The sequence below is a fragment of the Oncorhynchus clarkii genome, chromosome 5 (assembly GCF_045791955.1).
Source record: "Oncorhynchus clarkii lewisi isolate Uvic-CL-2024 chromosome 5, UVic_Ocla_1.0, whole genome shotgun sequence".
NCBI lineage: Eukaryota > Metazoa > Chordata > Actinopteri > Salmoniformes > Salmonidae > Oncorhynchus > Oncorhynchus clarkii.
Genome location: NC_092151.1, coordinates 87,707,996 through 87,724,439, shown reverse-complemented (window position 1 = coordinate 87,724,439; position 16,444 = coordinate 87,707,996). Strand labels below are relative to the sequence as shown.

The 16,444-nt window shown below is 42.0% G+C and overlaps 1 protein-coding gene across 1 annotated transcript; it reads right to left on the bottom strand.

Moving 5' to 3' along the window:
• Positions 1-4,048: 4,048 nt before the first annotated feature.
• LOC139409524 (phosducin b) lies at positions 4,049-13,346 on the bottom strand. The gene is made up of 4 exons (XM_071154795.1): positions 13,253-13,346; positions 6,851-6,912; positions 5,946-6,094; positions 4,049-5,571 (listed from the first exon to the last, which is right to left on the bottom strand). Exons 2-4 carry the CDS (start codon positions 6,894-6,896, stop codon positions 5,041-5,043), a joined length of 726 nt encoding a protein of 241 aa, XP_071010896.1. The 5' UTR covers positions 6,897-6,912; positions 13,253-13,346; the 3' UTR covers positions 4,049-5,040.
• Positions 13,347-16,444: the final 3,098 nt, after the last annotated feature.

Sequence of the window (16,444 nt, the reverse complement as noted above, 5' to 3'; positions counted from 1 at the left end):
TCATGCCTCATGATGTGACGTCATCTTAGTGGGGTTTTGTGTGGGTCAACTAGAGTGTTGCAGCTGGTGCCATGAATCAAAGCTCACAGCGCCAACTGAGAAACAACCTACCCAATAAACAGAGAGAGAGGGATGGGGGCGCTTATTATAACTACTGTAGGTAAATATTTGTGTTAACTAATCTCATTCTCGGAAGTCTCGGGTAATCAACAGCGCCTCTTCAAACTCAGGAGGCTGAAGAAATTTGGCTTGTTAACTAAAACTCTCACAAACTTCTACAGATGCACAATTGAGAGCATCCTGTTGGGCTATATCACTGCCTGGTACGACAATTGCAAACCACCCACAAACGCAGGGCTCTCCTGAGGGTGGTGCGGTTTGCACAACGCATCACCGGGGGCAAACTACCTGCCCTCCAGGACACCTACAGCACCCGATGTCACAGGAAGGCCAAAAAGATCATCAAGGAGAACAACCATCCAATCCACTGCCTGTTCACCCCGTTATCATCCAGAAGGCGAGGTCAGTACAGGTGCGTCAAAGCTGGGACCGAGAGACTGAAAAACAGCTTCTATCTCAAGGCCATCAGACTGTTAAACAGCCATCACCATCACAGACAGGCTGCTGCCTACAGTACATACAGACTTGAAATCATTGGTCACTTTCGTAAATGGAACACTAGTCACTTTAATAATGTTTACATATCTTGCATTACTCATCTCCTATGTATATACTGTATAGCCTATGCACTCTGACGTTACTCATCCATATATTTATATATTCTTATTCCATTCCTTTACTTAGTGTGTATTAGGTATATGCTGTGGATTTGTTAGATATTAATTGTTAGATATTGCTGCACTGTCAGAACTAGAAGCACAAGCATTTCATTATACTCACAATAACATCTGCTAACCATGTGTTTGTAACCAATACATTTGATTTGATTTGATCTATAATGGAAATTCATGCATTGCCCACTGTCTAAACAAAAATGTAGCAATTGGTATAGCGCTACTGTGTTGACTTTATGGACGTTATAGATCTTATTTTGTTTGTGGCTAATATCTGTCTTAGCCCTTCCATAAGGCACTTGATGTTTTCTCTCAACCCTGCTACAGGCCACAGGCTTACACTGCACTCCTGAACCCTGACATCAACAACAACCACCTCAGATACACAACACTTACTGTAGGCTATTATACTCTATATATGACTTGCAGCTACAGTAAAATTCTGTCTGTGGCACATCACATACCGAAACTCTGTGGTTACTGTGTGCATGGGGCAAGTGGGGACATGTCTGTCCAGACTCCAGACAGACACAGAAAGGATATTTTTGCTACTAGGCCCAGCCGCCACCCATGCGATGCAACGGTCGCCACAGTGAGCAGAAGATGTTGTCAGTCTGGTGGGACTGTGTTGTTACATGCTTAAGGAACCACGGGCAGGAGAAGCACCAGGTTTCATGAAAGGAAAGCTCCAGGGGGAGGTTTCAGTAAGGCGTGATCTCCCTTAAAGGTTACCCTGGTTACCCTGGGCCATGTGTAGTCTGTAACAGGATCACTTGTATTTTAAACCTAAGAGGAAATGTGACAGTGTGTCACAGTTCACAGTATTCTGCTGTTGGCCTGACGAACACTCACTCGCTGGCCAGTGCCTGATGAACACTCACTCACTGGCCGGTGTCTGACGAACACTCACTCACTGGCCGGTGCCTGGGATGTATGTAATAAGACTAAAGATTTCCTGGGGTAACAATGTAAGAAATAATACATGAAAAAACAAAATACTGCATAGTTTCCTAAGAACGCGAAGCGAGGTGACCATCTCTGTCGGTGCCATTTTCAGAGTTTCAGAGTTATTGTTCCCAGCCCAAGGTGCACCTGTGTAATGATCATGCTATTTAATCAACTTCTTGATATGTCACACCTGTCAGGTGGATGGATTGTCTTGGCAAAGGACAAATGCTCACTAACAGGGATATAAACAAATGTGTTCACAGAATATGAGAGAAATAAGCTTTTTTTTTTGCATATGGAACATTTCCGGGATCTACTATTTCAGCTCATGAAACATGGGACCAACATTTTACATGTTGTGTTTTTATTTGTGTTCGGTGTATTTGCAATTTCATGTTTGTAAGGAAATACTCTTGATTTGGACCCGTCTCTCTAAATGTAATTTTTTTTATTGGAGGCTAGCTAGATGCAACCAATCATCATTGTCTCGAGTACCTGTAAGCTCACCTTTAGCAGCAGCACCCAGAGAGAGAGAGAGGAGAAGCCAAGCCAAACAGCCACAGAGGCTTGTGACTTCATCCTATAAGACGATTAGAACGCCTGATCAGCTAGAAGAGATCACTGTGATCACACGGACCCTCTCATCATAACATAACATTGTGGATTATATTCTGGAATGTGGAATGTCTTACATTGTTCTGACTGTATGTTTTGTCACCATGCTGTGACACACAGGAGGCTGGTGGCACCTTAATTGGGGAGGACAGGGTTGTGTTAATGATTTGAGCGGTATCAGTAGAACGGTATCAAATACATCAAACACATGGTTTCCATGGTTTCCAGGTGTTTGATGCCATTATTATGAGCCGTCCTCCCCTCAGCAACCTTGTGTGAGTTACATCAAAAGATCAAGGTCAGGTTTTTGATTGTTGATTTTACATGACAGATGTGACAGATTTTCTGCATTCTTAGGATATGTTTTCCTAACACAGTGGGGTCAGACTGTTAAAACTAAGGATGGGCCTACATGAATAAGAATAAATGCTACAGTATTGGCTCCTCAACAGAAAAGGGTGCACCATGCAAACCTGTTGAACATCTGGGTCCCTGGTTGGAATGTGGAGACTGCTGCCAACATCAAATAAAGGGCCAATGAGCTTTTGTTTTCTTTCTTAGTTATAAACTTGTTCTACACTCACAGCACACCAGAATCCAGTACCTTCTATCTTCATCATGGTGAGCCCCTCTTTTGTTCCCGTAATTCTGAGTTCAGCCACAGTTCAGACCACAGTTCAACCAGAAGCACGCTTCCAGCAGTTCCATGTGCACGCATGTGCTTCTGTCAGTTTCCACTAAGTAGGAAGCACCGTAATTGAATTTATGACATATCAAATTGTGGGTAAATAATGAACGTCTGTGCTTGAATAACTTTTATGTTTTTCATTTTTTTTCATTTCTATGCGTGAACTTTTCAACCTGTGCTGGGGTCAGAGCAGAGTCATTTCTGTGCAGTGAACTTTTCAACCTGTGCTGGGGTCACAGCAGAGTCATTTCTATGCTGTAGTTATGTATGTGGCAAGGTTGTTCAACGTGTGAGAGCCTGCCACTCAAACTAAACCCAGGACGAGAGAGAGACTCAACGAGAGGGAGGAGGCCTCCTCATCTGTCTGTCTGTCTGTCTGATTCTCTGGGTTCATTATTCTTCTTCTCTGCATTAAGAGCCTGGAGTACTGGAGTTATATCACATTAGAACTGACTTGATAAAATGTTATGCTGTGATCTGCAAAATCTGCATGTCTGGCATAGAATCAATTGGACTCAAAACTCTCCCAATGCCTTGAACTATTATTTAGTCATTATTGAAGACAAGCCAGCGTTTATGTTCTCTATACCAGCTTATATAGATGCCTTTCAAGACACAATTTACATTACAGTTACCCAGTCTTTCTCAATGCAAACAAGTGTCAATATCTAGCACTACGTTGCCAGTGGAATCAGCTAAATCCCACAACAACCGCCCAAAAAACAGCAATGTTTCCTAGACAACTGAGTGGGATGTTTCCATGATGACTTTATGTCACTTCTTCCAAAGGACACACAGGAAACAGAATCACGAGGTGATGATTAAATGGTTCATGTAACAGGCCGCTTGTCAATGGCTTTTCCAGATAAGTGTGTGGAACTACTGCACTGGCTATGTAGCATTTTCTAAAATCAGTTGGCAAGTTAGTCTTAGTTGACACATGGATCATTTTCCAAATGTTCGAACAATGTTACAAAATTCATTAATGAGCAATTGAATGACACGTTTGGTTTGTTATGTTTTTTCGTGTTATTCATGTTTTGTTTTATTAAATATTATAGAATCTTACAGCGTTTGTAAATACCTAAAATAAATATGTAATTTAACCTTGAAAAAAAGATCATTCTAAAGACTTGAAAATATAACATATATATATAATATATTAAATATTACCCAGAAACACCATAGGCTGGTGTCCTGGACCCAGAGTAATCCTAATCAGAATCGGCCCAATATGTGAGATCATGTTTTCCCCCTTTCATACATGTAGCCTAATAATAGATCAACTTTGGCTCCCAACAATAAGTTAACTGGAACGGTCCTTTTCTAGTAGGAATGCAAACCCTAATCCACGTCAGGTACACAGGCCACCCGTACTCAGGCTGCTGAGGTTTCTTCCCTGGATGAACATTGAAATGATCCCTTATTTAGGGAATGGACTCCTTCTACAGTACGCTCAGGCCCTTCTAGTGCAGTCAACCCAGTCTGTGTGCGTCTGCTACTCTGTTACACAAAACAAGCATCAATCCATCACAAAACCATATCCTCCTCCACACACTTCCCTCCTTCAACCCCACCAACCCTTTATCACTCCACCCCACCATAAACCCCTGTCCTCCATCTCCTCCTCCACACACCTCTCTTCCACAACCCCTTCACTCCACCCCACCATAAACCCCTGTCCTCCATCTCCTCCTCCACACACCTCTCTTCCACAACCCCTTCACTCCACCCCACCATAAACCCCTGTCCTCCATCTCCTCCTCCACACACCTCTCTTCCACAACCCCTTCACTGCACCCCACCATAAACCCCTGTCCTCCATCTCCTCCTCCACACACCTCTCTTCCACAACCCCTTCACTCCACCCCACCATAAACCCCTGTCCTCCATCTCCTCCTCCACACACCTCTCTTCCACAACCCCTTCACTCCACCCCACCATAAACCCCTGTCCTCCATCTCCTCCTCCACACACCTCTCTTCCACAACCTCTTCACTCCACTGCCTCCACATCCACGGCTGCCTCCTCCTCCTCTCCCCCAACGACTAAATCTTTCTCCGGCAGCAGGCCGTAGCCGTTGAGGAAAGCCTCCACGTCGGTGGCAAAGAACTCCTCGTTGAAGTGCTGGTTGGTGGCCAGGAAGTTCCCCAGCAGCTCGCCAGCCTTATACACCAGCATGGTGGGCAGGACGTCATCAGTGAAGCGCTCCCCCGCACCAGTCACCCCGGCGTCGATCCTGCAAAACTTGACGCTAGTGTACTCAGTGGCCAGGCAGTCCAGGCAGGAGTTGAGCGCATCGCAACCTTTGATCCCCTCCTTGTAGATGTGCACCACCACCACAGTGAGCCGGTGTTCCTTCTCAATGACCTCCAGAAATGCCTCGCCGCTGTCCAGCTCGTACACGCCCTCGAACTTGGGACCAAAGCTGAGGCGCTCGTGCATCTCCTGCATGCACTGCTTGCGGTACTTCTTCATGCACTTCTCGTCATCCTCCTTAATCAGCTCATACTCCTGAACACTCATCTGAAACCATGACAACAAACAAAGAATAATTTACAGTTTATTGATCGTCATGGACACTGTTTTGTTTGCTGTGTACAATAACATTACAAAGACAGTCATGTCTTGTTCTGTTTTTAGCTCAGTGAAGTCAGTTAGTTTACACAGCACACCTGTTTAGACTCACACCTGTTTAGACTCACACCTGTTTAGAGTATCTTAGCCATCTGTATAGAGAGACCTAGCCTGGGTGTTCAATTGACCCGTCCAAGATACTGGAAGGGGACACTTAAGTGAACTCATTTAATGAGTACTTTTGTCAGCATGTGTGGTTCTGTTTCTGCGTTTGGACCATAGAAATACACATTAAACTGTGATGTAACCTAATCTAATCCCACCTTGCGGTTGAGGCCTCCCCTGCCGTCGTCTTTGGGCCTGTGTGGGGAGGACATCTGCCTGAGCAGCTCTCTCTTCTGGGGGGGCAGGGACTCCTGGTCCATGCTCTCAAGCTTAAACCTCCTCCAGTCATTGATCACTCCCTTTGGGCCTGAAAAAAAACAGGACAATGGTCATTAATTTGTGGTCATATGGAACTATTGTAAGCTCTAGACTCCTGTCTTGTCATCCTCAATGGTATGTAATGTTTGTAGTCCTACTGCCTTGACATGGTGTGCCGAATTGACACAGAATTGCAGAACATTATTCTTGATGTCATGTGACATGACCACCAAAATAGGATTTATACATGGCGTCAGCCATCTTTGTTTGGGGCTGTGACTCAGATGAACACAGCAGACTGTGTGTTTGTGTGTGTGTGTGTGTGTGTGTGTGTGTGTGTGTGTGTGTGATTGACAGATGTACAATGTGCAGTGCTGGATGGGTTGGCCCGCCCTCCGATGGATTATGGCCTAAACTAGACGCTTAAGGCTGTCTTCTAATTGCACCTTGGTTGCGTAGGAGCAGGTAGGAAAGTAGCTTAGAGCGTGTGTCAAAGTGCCAGAACACCACAGAGCTCTGTGTTTCTCTTCAACCTGCTACTAACATTGCTTATCCCTTTCTAGTTTGGGTGGCTGCTCCTCGGCTGTACACTGTATTTGACCTGGCCCCTATTTAAAGGAATAATGCTATATATCCTATCAGGCTTGCTGTGGAAAGGCAGACAGACTGTTGCCGCTGTCTTATATTGGTCTGATCTCAGATAGACCTAAATGTTCTAAGGATGTAACTGTAACTGTACAAGACACCACCTCCACACTTTAATCACACACTCACACACACACACACACATTAGCCTCATCCTCACCTGTGTGGGTGACGTTGGCCTCCTCTTCATCGACGTTTCCAGACATTATGTTTGAGAGTTAGCTGTTGGGAACAGAACACAGGAGGGGAGGGGATGTTTTAAAACTCTCTCGGGAACCTAAACCATCATTTCTTGAACAAAAGGAACATTGTGACAATAAAGCTCAAGATCATTCAGGATTATCATATTTTGCAGTTCGGCCATTCGGAGGGGTGTTTAGTGTGCTCGTGGCCAAAAGTGACAGCTGAGCTAGTACATGTTGACACCATATAATCCTTTATGGGACTGAGGGCCATTGGTATCAGACAGAATGACTGCTCTACCTATTTCAATTCTGTGATCCCCAAATAATCTTAGCTCCCAAAACCAAATCTCAGCCTGTCAAGAGAGACTAGTCCCCCAATAACATTATGTAATCAAGCGTGTTTGAAAAGGTTCTGGCCCTGTATGCCCATAGAGCTTTCCTGGAAAGGCTAATCAAGTTAATGTGCTTTGAGTGGATTACTCTGGTATCCGATCCCTCTTGTTAGTGGTTGGCACGTGAGGGTTAGATTCTCTCTGGATTGTTAGTCATGGAAAGGAGGAGGGGCTAATGGAAAGGAGGAGGGGCTAATGGAAAGGAGGAAGGGTCTAAGGTGCCATTCCTGGAAAAATACTGGAAAACCAACAGCCACAAGACAGATTTTTAGACTTAAATGTATCCATCTGAGTGCTTTAACCAAATCATCACGTTTTAAACATGTTTTAAATATGTGTCTCTCTCTCCCCTATAAACCTCTCTATGGAGATGTTAACCAGGTGAAGGAAGGACACCATATAGTCTAACCTGTGACTGACAGAGTTACACTGATTTTCCAACTGACAGGTCACCCACTCCAGAGTTACATTGACTTTCCAACTGACAGATCACCCACCCCAGAGTTACACTGACTTTCCAACTGACAGGTCACCCACCCCAGAGTTACACTGATTTTCCAACTGACAGATCACCCACCCCAGAGTTACACTGATTTTCCAACTGACAGGTCACCCACCCCAGAGTTACATTGACTTTCCAACTGACAGATCACCCACCCCAGAGTTACACTGACTTTCCAACTGACAGATCACCCACCCCAGAGTTACACTGACTTTCCAACTGACAGATCACCCACCCCAGAGTTACACTGACTTTCCAACTGACAGATCACCCACCGCAGAGTTACACTGATTTTCCAACTGACAGATCACCCACCCCAGAGTTACACTGACTTTCCAACTGACAGATCACCCACCCCAGAGTTACACTGATTTTCCAACTGACAGATCACCCACCCAGAGTTACACTGATTTTCCAAGGCATTCCGACACCTTCTTCCCTTGTGTGCGAGGACACTAAGGTAAAGCTTGCGGTTGGGCTCGTACAGTGTTGCTTACACTAAACCAATACGTCAATGGATTAAACTGACTCCAGTGTTTTGATCTTAGCACACCACACACAGTATCCCTCCTTCCTGTATCCAACCTCTGACCCGGACCTGTCCAACAGCCTACCACAAGGACGGATGTCTCCATGGCAACCCCCCCAACCCCCAGCTCTAAGGGTCCAGGCTATGCAGGTATTAGCCCTGATGCATTCCTCTTTAATGATTCATCTCCCTGATTGGAGTAGTGAAGTCCTTGGAACTTTAGTGAGTCCACAGCCCCATGTAGCATGATGAGCCATTTATAAAGAACATCTGTAAAGAACCAACTGATTGCAGCATTACCGCAGAAATGGAGGAGGCTAGTGGAAATGGGAGGTGGTAAGGTCTTGTCTGTCTGCCCTACATTAAGGACCAACATTCGCTAAAGTCAAATCTGATAAATAAAAAAAGTATACCAGTTTAAGTTAAGGACCAAAAAACTGGCAGCTGCACCATACAAGTTGCAAAATATTTGGGAGGAGATTATTGATGTACCGATTCCATGGCACATGGTTTATGAACTGATACATAAAACGACGCCGGATTCAAAACGTAGAGTTTTTCAATATAAATGACTATACAAAATTCTTGCAACCATTCCAGCTCTGCAGGTTTTGCTGCGAAGAGACAGATCACTTATTTTGGTAATGCCGATATGTAGCTAGTTTTTGATCGCAGGTTCACAATCAATCGATCAATAATATAATTGTACTCTTAGCAAAGGTGTTTATCTTTAATTTAAAATCTGTAGAAACTTTGAAAACAGAAACGTTCAGAACTTTTGTGAAACATCACAGCACATTTAAAAAATATATGGCAAATAGAAATAAAAAACGGATGTTCTTCAAAGATAGATAGGAGTGGTTGAGGGGAGCTAAAGGCTGGGACTTGACCGTGAAATGTATGTAGTATGTATAAGCTGGAAGTGGAAGCCTATTGTTGTCCATTAGTTTATTCCAAATAGGGGAGGGGTGGTAGGGTTAGGGGAAAACAATAAAGGAGGAAAATAAACTCAGCAAAAATAGAAACGTCCTGTCACTGTCAACTGTGTTTATTTTCAGAAAACTTAACATGTGTAAATATTTGTATGAACATAACAAGGTTCAACAACTGAGACATAAACTGAACAAGTTCCACAGACATGTGACAAACAGAAATGGAATAATGTGTCCCTGAACAAAGGGGGGTCAAAATCAAAAGTAACAGTCAGTATCTGTTGTGGCCACCAGCTGCATTAAGTACTGCAGTGCATCTCCTCCTCATGGACTCCACCAGAATTCACTTTAGTGTTAGTTTCCTCATATTTATAACTGTCACTTTAGTGTTAGTTTCCTTACATTTATAACTGTCACTTTAGTGTTAGTTTCCTCATATTTATAACTGTCACTTTAGTGTTAGTTTCCTTACATTTATAACTGTCACTTTAGTGTTAGTTTCCTCAAATTTATAACTGTCACTTTAGTGTTAGTTTCCATACATTTATAACTGTCACTTTAGTGTTAGTTTCCTTACATTTATGACTGTCACTTTAGTGTTAGTTTCCTTACATTTATAACTGTCACTTTAGTGTTAGTTTCCTTACATTTATAACTGTCACTTTAGTGTTAGTTTCCTCATATTTATAACTGTCACTTTAGTGTTAGTTTCCTTACATTTATAACTGTCACTTTAGTGTTAGTTTCCTCATATTTATAACTGTCACTTTAGCGTTAGTTTCCTTACATTTATAACTGTCTCTTTAGTGTTAGTTTCCTTACATTTATAACTGTCACTTTAGTGTTAGTTTCCTTACATTTATAACTGTCACTTTAGTGTTAGTTTCCTTACATTTATAACTGTCACTTTAGTGTTAGTTTCCTCATATTTATAACTGTCACTTTAGTGTTAGTTTCCTTACATTTATAACTGTCACTTTAGTGTTAGTTTCCTCATATTTATAACTGTCACTTTAGTGTTAGTTTCCTTACATTTATAACTGTCTCTTTAGTGTTAGTTTCCTTACATTTATAACTGTCACTTTAGTGTTAGTTTCCTCATATTTATAACTGTCACTTTAGTGTTAGTTTCCTTACATTTATAACTGTCTCTTTAGTGTTAGTTTCCTTACATTTATAACTGTCTCTTTAGTGTTAGTTTCCTTACATTTATAACTGTCACTTTAGTGTTAGTTTCCTCATATTTATAACTGTCACTTTAGTGTTAGTTTCCTTACATTTATAACTGTCACTTTAGTGTTAGTTTCCTCATATTTATAACTGTCACTTTAGTGTTAGTTTCCTTACATTTATAACTGTCACTTTAGTGTTAGTTTCTTTACATTTATAACTGTCACTTGTCACGACTTCCACCGAAGTCGGCTTCTCTTCTTGTTTGGGCGGTGTTCGGCGATCGACGTCACCTGCTTTCTAGCCATCGCCCCTCCATTTTTCATATGTCTATTTGTTTTGTCCTTTTTCCATACACACCTGGTTTTCATTCTATAATCACACAAAGATATAAAACTGTATTTTTTGGTGAAGAATCAACAACAAGTGGACACAATCATGATGTGGAACGACATTTATTGGATATTTAAAACTTTTTTAACAAATTAAAAACTGAAAAATTGGGCGTGCAAAATTATTCAGCCCCCTTAAGTTAATACTTTGTAGCGCCACCTTTTGCTGCGATTACAGCTGTAAGTCGCTTGGGGTATGTCTCTATCAGTTTTGCAAATCGAGAGACTGAAATTTTTTCCCATTCCTCCTTGCAAAACAGCTCGAGCTCAGTGAGGTTGGATGGAGAGCATTTGTGAACAACAGTTTTCAGTTCTTTCCACAGATTCTCGATTGGATTCAGGTCTGGACTTTGACTTGGCCATTCTAACACCTGGATATGTTTATTTTTGAACCATTCCATTGTAGATTTTGCTTTATGTTTTGGATCATTGTCTTGTTGGAAGACAAATCTCCGTCCCAGTCTCAGGTCTTTTGCAGACTCCATCAGGTTTTCTTCCAGAATGGTCCTGTATTTGGCTCCATCCATCTTCCCATCAATTTTAACCATCTTCCCTGTCCCTGCTGAAGAAAAGCAGGCCCAAACCATGATGCTGCCACCACCATGTTTGACAGTGGGGATTGTGTGTTCAGAGGGATGAGCTGTGTTGCTTTCATGCCGAACATAACGTTTTGCATTGTTGCCAAAAAGTTCAATTTTGGTTTCATCTGACCAGAGCACCTTCTTCCACATGTTTGGTGTGTCTCCCAGGTGGCTTGTGGCAAACTTTAAACGACACTTTTTATGGATATCTTTAAGAAATGGCTTTCTTCTTGCCACTCTTCCATAAAGGCCAGATTTGTGCAATATACGACTGATTGTTGTCCTATGGACAGAGTCTCCCACCTCAGCTGTAGATCTCTGCAGTTCATCCAGAGTGATCATGGGCCTCTTGGCTGCATCTCTGATCAGTCTTCTCCTTGTATGAGCTGAAAGATTAGAGGGACGGCCAGGTCTTGGTAGATTTGCAGTGGTCTGATACTCCTTCCATTTCAATATTATCGCTTGCACAGTGCTCCTTGGGATGTTTAAAGCTTGGGAAATCTTTTTGTATCCAAATCCGGCTTTAAACTTCTTCACAACAGTATCTCGGACCTGCCTGGTGTGTTCCTTGTTCTTCATGATGCTCTCTGCGCTTTTAACGGACCTCTGAGACTATCACAGTGCAGGTGCATTTATACGGAGACTTGATTACACACAGGTGGATTGTATTTATCATCATTAGTCATTTAGGTCAACATTGGATCATTCAGAGATCCTCACTGAACTTCTGGAGAGAGTTTGCTGCACTGAAAGTAAAGGGGCTGAATAATTTTGCACGCCCAATTTTTCAGTTTTTGATTTGTTAAAAAAGTTTGAAATATCCAATAAATGTCGTTCCACTTCATGATTGTGTCCCACATGTTGTTGATTCTTCACAAAATAATACAGTTTTATATATTTATGTTTGAAGCCTGAAATGTGGCAAAAGGTCGCAAAGTTCAAGGGGGCCGAATACTTTCGCAAGGCACTGTATTTAGATGGCTTTCTTTCACGCTAATATTCTGAATCTGTTCTCTCCATATTTTCTAGTGAGTCTGTCGAGAAAATTCTAATTAAAGGTGCACCAAATTTAAAGGGGTGGATTAAAAATCAACAAACTAAAAACCCTATGGAATGAAAACGCAAATGGGAAGATTTCTAGCAGTTAAATTACATTTATTCAGTGTGCAAGGGAACCACACCTGCATAAGGTAAGTTTGAATAACAACTACTGAGAAGTGCGTAGGAAAGGCTTGCATAGGACAGACGTCTGAATCGGGCTCTTTGTGAATATTGGCCACGAAAATATAAATAATTGTCTTAATTATTAAACCATACATGCCGCTCTTTAACTCACCTCATCTCCTGGGTCGAAAACCCCCCAAAATATACAAAATAAAAACAAACTCAAAAAATCCAAGTGCCGCCCAAATAAAAATCATATATAAGCACATGAGTTTCCTTCATTTGAGCTCCAACACTGTCTGTCTGTTTTCCTCCACCTCATCTCCTGAGGGAAAAAACTCCAACACAATACAAAATAGTAGAAAGTAAAAATAATCTTATGACCAACCACATAAAAATGAGTTCCCTTTATATGGGATCCAACACCCCAAATAATATAGTGTTTTTCTCTGTTTTACTCTACCACTTAACTATATGTAACGTTGTGTCCAGCTGGAGCAGCCTGCTACATTTAATATTGAATCAATTAAATCAATCAATCAATTGATTACTATCTCACCAGGGTCTCTTTACCCAGAAAATAAATCAGTAGAATGAAGTTAGTCCAACATCAACAACACGTTTGTCCATCCATCTATCTATACCAAGTTGCAGAGTCAAAGACTGGCCTCATAAGTCCCTGGAATCAGGTATTTATCTACGGCTCTGTCCTTACCTGTGAGCCTACGGTCACAATGAAGCACTTCCTCTGTTGTCGTCAGCGTCCTTCACACTGAACTGTGGTCAGTCACACAACCGGGATGTCTAATGCTGTGAATAGAGTGGGGTCCTACGCTGTGTGTGTGTGTGTGTGTGTGTGTGTGTGTGTGTGTGTGTGTGTGTGTGTGTGTGTGTGTGTGTGTGTGTGTGTGTGTGTGTGTCAGCCAATCACTAGGCCTGAGGGAGATTTGAGAGAAGGTGCTCTGGGCATTACGATGGGACCAAACAGAAATAGCTCAGGGGATCTGAGGTTCTGTGGATAAGAGGATCTACAGGAATTAGAGACCTGTACCGAGTGAGATCTAACTAACCAGATAAAAGGAGAGAAAGAGAGTGATGGAGAAAATATAGATGTATGTAGAGAGAGTTTGAGATAGAGAGAAAGAAAGAGTGAAGAGACAGATGAAGACAGATGAAGAGAGATGATATGGATGAAGATAAATGATCAAGGGAGTTTGAAAGAAAGAGAGTAGAAATGGAGGATATGACAAAGAGAGAAATGTATATGTTGTTTTGGCCTATGGCTAATCATGAGAAAAGGTTTGGAAAACAGCTGTGAAAAACCAACGGGGAGGACATGTGATCTAGAGTCTAAATGGATGTTTACACAGCCTCCCTAAGAACCCAACTCTGATTTTCTACCTATATCCAATCTACATGTGACCCATATCAGATTTGTGCATTTGTACACTAATGTAGACTCTGAAGTAGCACACAGATGCAATGCTCATTTTCTGCCACATGTTGCTTTAAATGTTAGGGTGGTTGTCATGGTAACAGTCGGTCATGTGCCCCCCCCACCCAAAAAGTTTCCAGACAGAAGCCGCATATGGTGGATCGGGTTTGTACCAGGATGCAAATCCACATATCAAGGTGGTATATATCCAAAAGATCAGATTCCATGTTTTTATTTGCTGTTTACACATTAGGGAAAAGATCAGATAGAGGTACTGAATTGTGCTGCCTGTGCAAGTGCAGCCTATTTGGTCAATGCCTGAGCCATATAGGCTGTGTTTAAACAGCCAGACCAATTCTGATTGTTTTTACACTAATTGGTCTTTTGACCAATCACATCAGATATTTTCTTATCAGATCTTTTTCAGAGCTGATCTGATTGGTTAAAGGACCAATTAGTGCGAAGAAGAAAACATAATTTGACTGCCTGCTTAAACGCAGCCATATAGGCATGAAGATATGGACATCGTCTGTCTTATTGACAGACTCCTTGACATAAGTTGCAAGCAGGAGTTAACTGTGACCTGAGGTAAAACCAAATGTAGGCCTACAAATCAATGAGTTCAACCATAGCCTAGCATTTATTTAGCTAATAACAAATGAAGACAACTTTTTTTAAGGCCTAAATCTATAATTCCAACCAGTTTACACAATATGAACAGACATGTATTTATCCAAATTTAACTCACTGAGTTCTTACAGCTTGTTGAACAACTTATCGATTAAAACACCCACTATTGTTTTGTCACCGGGTGCAAATTGTTAATCGTCCACACTTGTCAGACTGCCACAAACAGCTCGAAAATGTTTCTGTAGGCCTATTCTTAATATAAAATGAAATGTCTAGGGGGCAATCCACAAGTAGGTCTGTCTTAATAAAACACCATTTTCACCATCATCCTAGGGTGGCTGATGCTACTTCCTGATGTTGAGGACCACATCAGAGAGGAAGACGTGAAGCAAGAGGGTTAACACCCGTAAAAATCTGTCCACGATAAGCAGACCGCCTGCCTTCGGGACAACTCCCATTGTTAGGGCGGAGACCATCTCGTCCTTATACAGTACCTCTGACCACGTTCAGCCAGGGTTAAATAACAGAGTCACGTGGTGTGCAACATCCGGAAGTTGTCAGAAAATCTGAAAATGGTGGTGGAAAATGGGTTTTGGTAAGACATATTTTCCATGTTTGTTTTTTCCACAGACGGGCCATTAAATCGAGTTAAGGAGGAAACCGATGCCTTTTTATGTGCAAACCGATCTCTGGGAGACACCACCTGGGCACATATCCAGAAGATGGTTGAGAATATTGTCCACTATTGGCTGTCCAGGCTATAAAATAGACAGCTATTTAGTCTGCAACTGGAGATGAAAATTATGTTGAATGAAACCTATTGTAAATAGGCATATAGCATATATATTTGTATTCTATTCAATTTTTATTTTGTATATTCTATAATATAATTATTTTTAGAAAAACGTTTTTTTATTTTGTTTATGAAATAGTATAGCTTAATAAAAATGGAATAAATGTTGAAATAAAACTATTATATTTGGTTACTTGAACAGAATGAGTTAAAAGTCATATGAGGAAAAACACCAGTATCCCGAGATGAACTTAATGTAGGTGAAAAGCATTCTGCTCTGGAATTCCCAATTATTGCAGGCAAACGACTTCACACGAACTGCATAGAAGCGGGAAACATTCAAAGCACCAACCACCGCCAGCTAAAACCACGGAAATGTTCAAAGCACCAAGCACCGCCAGCCACAACCACGGAATGTGCGGTAGGGCTTAACGCCTTTTCATTCCTCTTGATTGCGTTGGACATGAAAATTGCCCTTGATCTGAACGCTACTGTCTCTCGAAAGCATCCAAATAACACTACCCGCTGGAGATGAGACATTCGTGTAGGGGATAGTGAGCGATAGCAGCGCCCTATGGAAGGTCACACGATGCTGTGGATGCTGAGCCACCTGTTAATGACGCCACACTGATTCATCCTGCTAAAGAGTTGCTAATGATAACATGGAAGGAAAATAGTGTGTGGAGATGAAAGTGGCACCTACAAACTACAGGTTGTGTGTGTGTGTGTGCGTGTGCGTGTGTGTGTGTGTGTGTGTGTGTGTGTGTGTGTGTGTGTGTGTGTTCGTGTGTGTGTGTGTGTGTGTTCGTGTGTGTGTGTGTGTGTGTGTGTGTGTGTGTGTGTGTGTGTGTGTGTGTGTGTGTGTGTGTGTGTGTGTGTGTGTGTGTGTGTGTGTGTGTGTGTTTGGTCTGACCACTATTATATACTACAGAAGCATCAAAACACATGATGAAAGCTTTACACCACAGCGTTATGTCATGCCATGAATTAGTCATTTTAATTCAAGCACTGCTGAATCACTTCAGAACAACATGTAAGCCAACCTGTGC

What these genes read in the sequence shown, in the direction of transcription:
- LOC139409524 (XM_071154795.1), bottom strand. Translation starts at nt 6,896, where the DNA reads ATGTCTGGAAACGTCGATGAAGAGGAGGCCAACGTCACCCACACAG. An exon ending in GGCCAACGTCACCCACACAG is followed by an intron (nt 6,095 to 6,850) that starts GTGAGGATGAGG and finishes GTTTTTTTTCAG; the next exon opens with GCCCAAAGGGAGTGATCAAT. An exon ending in GGGGAGGCCTCAACCGCAAG is followed by an intron (nt 5,572 to 5,945) that starts GTGGGATTAGAT and finishes TCATGGTTTCAG; the next exon opens with ATGAGTGTTCAGGAGTATGA.